General features: G+C 39.8%; 1 protein-coding gene across 1 annotated transcript in view; it reads left to right on the forward strand.

Annotated features, from left to right (window-relative positions):
- KCNMB1 (potassium calcium-activated channel subfamily M regulatory beta subunit 1) overlaps positions 1-3,528 on the forward strand; it is an 11,731-nt gene extending 8,203 nt beyond the window's left edge. Inside the window, exon 4 of the mRNA XM_044661695.1 lies at positions 1,828-3,528. Within this exon, the coding sequence (XP_044517630.1) occupies positions 1,828-2,133 (306 nt within the window). The 3' untranslated portion in view covers positions 2,134-3,528. The remainder of the gene's footprint in view (positions 1-1,827) is intronic.
- The last annotated feature ends 3,419 nt before the right edge of the window (positions 3,529-6,947 follow it).

Below are 6,947 nucleotides of genomic sequence, written 5' to 3' on the forward strand. Positions count from 1 at the left end.
GAGAGAGAGAGAGAGAGAGAGAGAGAGAGAGAGAGAGAGAGAGAGAGGAGAGAGAGAAAGTTGTTTTATAAGGGAGGGGAGATTTTGCCTGTTTTATAGAGAGGATGGGAACTTTGGCTTCTCTTGAATGTGTCTGTAGTGGTTAGCAAGAGTAGAGATTTTATAAATGTTGACTTGTTGAGAGATAGGCCCACTTGTCCTCAGGAAAGACTTTTCCCTACTGTGGGGTAAGGTTAGGGAAAAGGCAGGCCCAAAGAGATGGATACTGCTATGACAGGATATGGAGGAGCTGGCCCAGGCACAGGAAGGAATAGAAGACAGCAAAGTAAGATTCAGGGATTTCAGTTGCCTCCTGGAGGATAAACCTTTCCCAATTCCCTGACCCAACCCCTACAGAATGGTAAAGTCTCTCTTGGGGACAAATGGTCTTCTCTCTCAGTGTGACTTCTTCTGGGGTCATACTATGCTCTATGTCACCACTACCGTAATACCCCTTCCAACACCATAAATAAATTCTGTCCAGGTACAACAATTCCTTGTTATAGTTCTCGATGCCAAGACCCAACAGGATGAGCCCAGGTACTCTGAGGCAAAACTACAGGTGGTAATCTAGGCTGACTCCTCAGTCAATCAATCAAGACACATTTAATAAGCGCTTAATAGATACGAGACATTGTGCTACACTGTGCTAGGCACTAATGATACAAAGACCCCAATGGAAGTAACCCCTGCTTCAAGGAGCTTATAATTTATTGGAGAAAATATTAGGTTTATATATAATCATACACAGAAAAATGTATAAAGTCTAAATATAAACCAAATGCAAAGTAGTTAAATGAGTATAACTATGAGGTGGCTAATACTGATAGACTTCAAGCAGAAGGTGGGACATGGTCTGAGTCTTCACCATCCTCTATGAATTTTTCCACAGGGCTTCATTCAGTTAACACAGTGGTGGCCCTATTCCTTATCATTTTCCTGGTTATATATGACCCTGAATTTGTCCAATTGTTTTTCTGTTGTGTCTGATTCTTCATGATGCCATTTGGGGTTTTCTTAGTAAAGATACTAGAGTAGTTTTCCATTTCCTTCTCCAGTTCATTTTACAGATGAAGAAAATGAGGTAAAAAGAATTAAGTACCTTGCCCAAAAGTCAGAAAGCTAGGAAGTTTCTGAAGTTGAATTTGAGCTGAGAAAGACTCATCTTCCTGACTAGACTCAGTGCTCTATCTACTGTGCTACCTAGTTGCCCTATCCCCCAATATTAAGAGCTGTGGGCGGGAGACTTTCTGTTCTCAACCGTTTTCTATTATGTAGATCAGTGATGGAGAACCTTTTAGAAATGGAGTGCCACCCTGCCCCCATCCCACCCCCAGGTCCAGTGCTGTGCTCCTCCCCCCACTGAGTGCCAGGGTACCTTGCCCTCCCTTTTCCCCACACAGGGGAGGAAGAAAGAGATCCCATTGGGCTGCTGGGGGGAGGGACTGGTGAAGTGAGGAATGTCCTCAGCAAATAGAAAGGGGGAGGGGTGTGCCCTTTAGTGCTCTGCTCCTCTCCAGCTCTGCCCTCTGTGAGCCACCTACCTTACCCCTGGTTGGCTCCCATTGGCTGCTAGGCAGAGGGGAGGGGATGTGAAAAAAATATTATCAGGCAGGGTGGAGTTGGGGAGGGGAGCAGCTCCACTCAAGTTCCTTTGCCTTTCTAGTAACAAACTCTGGTGGATGTGTGGATGTGTGCAGGGGGGTGGTGGCCAAGTGCCCACAGAAAGAGCTCTTCATGCCATTGGTTTGACATCACTGATGTAGATTCTTTCATTCTCCTCTATAGTGTTCCTACATACCTGAGAGCTTGGAGGACTACCAAGAAGCCAGGATGAAGGTGGAAGACGTCAAGTTCAGGTTCAAGGAGCGCCAGACTTTTCCCTGCTACTCAGACCCTGAGGAAAGTGAGAAGAGTGTCCTGCTCCAAAAGCTCTACACTCCAGAGATCCTGTTGAAGTGGCTTTTTTGGCCTACCTTCATGCTAACTGGAGGAATATTTATCATCATGATGGTGAAAATAAACCAGTCTCTCTCCATCCTTACAGCACAGAGAAAGAACCCAATTAACACTTCACAGTTCAGGCATAACTGAAATCTATGGCCCCTCTTCCAACATTATTTTTCAGAGCTATTCACAATTATCTCTCCTTATATTTAGTTTCTTCTTCTACAGTCCAACCCGATTACCATTTTGACATTAATATTTAATCATGTTACACACTTATTCAAAAGCCTACCATGATTCCCTACTGTTAAGACCAAACTCTGCACTAAGCTCCATTTCTTACCTTATCTACTTTCTTTACCTAACATTTACCCTTAAGTGACTGCCTCCAGCCAGGTCTTTCTCCTGAATTCCACATACCCCCAAATGAAGCTGATTTCCACCTCCAATTTTGCTCATGCTACCTTCCCTCCACATAATATAATCTGTCCATTCTTCTTGGCCCATGAATTTTCTACTCATGCTTCAAAGTCCAAGCCTCAACTCTGTTATGAAGTCTCTATACAAAAGCTTTAGGCCACAGAAATTCCTCTGTCCTCTGAATTTCTAAAGCATTTGCAATGTGTAGCATACAATATAACAACTAATTGTATGATTCCTTCCATTGCTCTCTCTTTGATGGTAGTCTTATCTTTCGAGCCAAAATGGGATACTGGTTTACCTTCCACTGGGGACCTTGCCTTCTCCTGTATGTGTCAGAGCAATTCAATACAGATCTAGCACTTCATAAATAGTTGTTGATTTAAACAAATACAAATTCACATTTAACACAGGCCTTAAAGATCTAGAAATGGCTTCATTCACTACCCTGTGAGGCAAGCAATTCAATATTCTCTTTATTTTTATAGGTGAGGAAATTGAGGCTCAAAAACTTTCAGTGGTTTGCCATCTAGTAAGATATAAGGGCCAAGACTTGAAACCTGACTTTTTTCGAAGTTACATATTCTCTTCCCTCTTCCATGATGCCTTTACACACACATGAACCCAAAGCACAGAGGGGCAAGAACAAGGTTTATTATACATATATATATATATATGCATCTATTAAAAATATTCTTCTTCCCCTCATACTCAGGAGGGAACTGAGAGATCTGCAGTTAGATCCCTTTCAGGTATTTGGTGAGTCTTAGTTGATACCAGGAGAGGCCACCCTTCACCTTCCAACTCCCTGGTCCCTTTTCCTCTCTTTCCCAAGTGTTATCTTTCCATCTCCACATCTGCTAAAGGAAATCACCAGATCTTGGTGCCATTCTGAAGGGTAGGAGAGGAACTGAGGTTTGAGGTTTCTAAATTCCCCTATTCTCAGTGGTGGTGGGTCACTCCTATCTATGCTCTTTTATTCTGCAAGACAGTAACCGTGATGCATCTTAAGAACTTTAGGCCCACTCTTTAGCTGAACCTTCCTGTATTATATTGTCCCCCCTAGTTAGAATATAAGCTCCTTGAAAGCATGAATAGTTGTATGCCCAGCACTAATGACAATGCTCAGGGCATATTTAATTATTAATAAATGATTTTTCACTTCATTCATTCATTCATTCATACTCACAGCTCCTACCCAGTGGCTTTCTTTTCAGGACCTTGAAGACCCAGAAAGTGTGATTAGGTAGTTGAGTCCATCTATCTGTTCTCTATATGTTCTCTCAGAGCAAGCAGATGAAGAAAGCAAGGTCCTAAGAATTACCATAGGACTCCCTTTTCTTTTATTATGATGGAGCATCTCCATGGAATAGGACACATTGAGATCTCTTCCTATCAACCTAGAAAATCAGATTTTTAGATCCTATCTCAGTTCAATAGAACCTTAGGAAATATAGGCTCTTTTGATATAATGTTAGACCCTTGAGGGACTTGAGGGATTTTGTTTTAGTCCAGATCTATGATTTCATATTCAAAACTAATACATAGCAGCACTTCATCAGCAACTTATAGTTTTAAAGAGCTGCCTGAGACATTAAAAGTTTAAATGACTTGTGTAATAGAAAAATAATAATAATTTACATATTTATTTATTTATGTATTTAAAATATATTTATATAGGGCTTTAAGGTTTGTTTGCAAAGCACTTTCACAAATATCTCATTTTATCTTCACAACAACTCTGGAAGCTAGGTACACTATTATTACCCCTATTTTACAGGTGAGGAAACTGAGGCAGAGAGATTAAGTGACTTACCTAGGATTACATAACTAGCAAGTAAATGTCTGAAGTCATATTTGAACTCATTTTCCTAACTCCAGGTCCAGCACTCTAAACACTGTATCACTTAGCTACTTAGATTAAGTGACCTACCCAAGTTCATATAGCCAGAATGTGTCAGAGAAAGTAAAGGAATCTAAGGCTTCCTGACTCTGAGGTTAGGCAACTCTTCTTGTAAAAATACAAAGGTGGTGGCATATCATCACCAGGTAAATGGGATTTCAAAATCTATGAGTATTCCTTGTTTCTGAATTCAATTCAACAAATATTTATTAAACACTTAATACATATTAGGCGCAGTGCTCTATGCTGGGGATACAAAGACAAAAATCAAACAGTTATTGATCTCTAGGAGCTTACTAGAGAACTAGAGAAATCTAATGAGCACCATTATTCTTTTCTGATAAGTGCTTAACCAAGTGACCTAAATAATGAATACTGATTTATATGTACTCTTCATATATTTGCTTAATATTCATAAAAGCCTATGATGCACAGGAATGTTCCCATCTCCCAGTGACCATCAATTTCTTCTGCATAAGATTTGGTGAGGCCAGCCTAGAAAATTTACTTCCCTAAGAATACTCAGTGCAGATGACCATATGGATATAATAATAACAGGTAATATTCATATATTATTTTAGAGTTTGCTAAGTGCTTTGCATATTTTATCTCATTTGAACTACATTACAACATTATGAGGTAGGTGCTATTATTCCCACCTTATAGATGAGAAAACTGAGTCTAACTCAGTAACTAGCCCAAAATGTACTCAACTAGTAAGTACTTGAGCAGGATATGAACTCAAGATCTCCTAATCCCAAGTATAAGGCTCTATTTACTATTGATTCTCTTACTGCAATTGGTCCAAAATATGCTGTGGATTTTGCTTATCTCTTTTCACTCAATCTAAGCCTTCTGTGATCCTGCTATCATATTTTGGGAAATCTTATACCTGCTTGCTCTCTCCTAGAAATCCCAAGGTGAACATGAAATAATGGGCATTTAGACCTAATCAAGTTAGACACTAAGGAAAAATGCATTTTGATATAATTGCTGGCTGGGAGCAGAAAGCATTCATTAGCTTTTAATAAATCATACTGCTAATAAGCATCTGCCTTCCCCTTAATTTTCAGCCCATCTTTTGTAGTGAATTAAAGTGTTCAGAGGCCTATGATTCATCAGAAGGAATTATTCTTCCATAGGCCTTCTCAAAAATTATCTGGATCCAGATAAAAACCTAACACCAGGAGCCCCAAGATATCCAAAACCAAAATGGGTCTCCTGGGGCCATCTCTTTGCTTCAAACAGGGCTACAACCAAATAAACCTAGATGGATTTGGTGGGAGGTCACTATAAAAAATATTCAGGGATTATTCAGGGTAGCACAATGTCTGGTACATAATAAACCCTTAATAAATGCTAACAATCCATTTTTGTAGCAAAGTGTTCAAGTTTACACTACTAGAATCAGCCCCTCAGCCTCAGACAGAGAATTTTACTAATGGAGAAGAGAAAAAGAGTCAAAAGAATATAAATGTATATGTCTTAGTCAATTGAACAATTTGGGGATATCAAGAAGGTTTTCACAAATAGCAGATGGTATAAATCTAAAAGGTTTTATTGTGGCACATTCAACAGAAGGTCCAAGCACTGAAATGAGCCATCTTGGGAGAGAGACAGAGAAACCAAAGGGATTCAAGGCAAATATGCCACTGGTTCCATGACCCTGATGAAAATGTGTGTGTGTGTGTGCGTGTGATTTCAGGTGGTGGAGAAAGACTTCCATAGTCTGAAGTCCTCGTAGAAGGCAAAAAAAGTGTTAGTGATGGAATATCAACAACAGGCTTCTGACTTGAAGTCCCTACATTGTTAAGTCTTCTAACTCTTCTTAGTCTATACATAGAACTTTGGGGTTTTTAAAACTCATTAGAAAGTAAATTCCTTGAGGACAAAGACTGTTTTTGTCTTTTTTGTATCCTCTTAGCACAGTGTCTGGTACATAGTAAACTTATTGACTGATTCTATTGTAAGGGGGGGAAAAAGGATTTTATGGATTCAATATATTAAAAGGTGGTTGCCAGGGGAAATTTCCCCAATTAAGGAATAATCTCAAGTCAAAATTGACTTTTATGTTGATTTATTTACAATTAGGAAGGTTGAAGGTAGGGAAATTGAGAGAGAGAAACTCTGGCTCGGACCAGGTAAGGATTTAGAGGCCCAGCAATTGGGGCACAGAGGTTAATTAAACCAGGCTTCTAGCCATAAGGCCTTTTACAATTAGAGAGGCAAGAGAGGCCTCCCTGAGGGTAGAGCCTCTACAAATGCCAAGGGAAGAGACAGAGAGTCAGCCTAACTTACCCACGTGGAACAGTCTTGGTCACGAACCAGCAAAGCTCCTTCAGGTCCCCTTCACCAAACCAGCCACTGCCTGGCCTCACTCTCCCTCCTCTTTGGAAGGGGCCACATATATGTCACTTCCAGTGCCTTCCCCTAGCCTTTCTGTGCTATAAGTTCTATCAGCCAGAGATAAAAGAATGAAGAAAAAAGATCTATATATACAAAAATATCTTTAGTTGCTTTCTTTACATTATAGCAAAGAACTGGAAACAAAGAAAGTCCTCATCATTTAGAGAACTGCTGAACAAATTATGGTAAACAAATGTAACAGAATGTTATTATTACATGAGAAATGACAGGG

Source organism: Gracilinanus agilis, chromosome 2 (genome assembly GCF_016433145.1).
Source record: "Gracilinanus agilis isolate LMUSP501 chromosome 2, AgileGrace, whole genome shotgun sequence".
NCBI classification, from domain to species: domain Eukaryota; kingdom Metazoa; phylum Chordata; class Mammalia; order Didelphimorphia; family Didelphidae; genus Gracilinanus; species Gracilinanus agilis.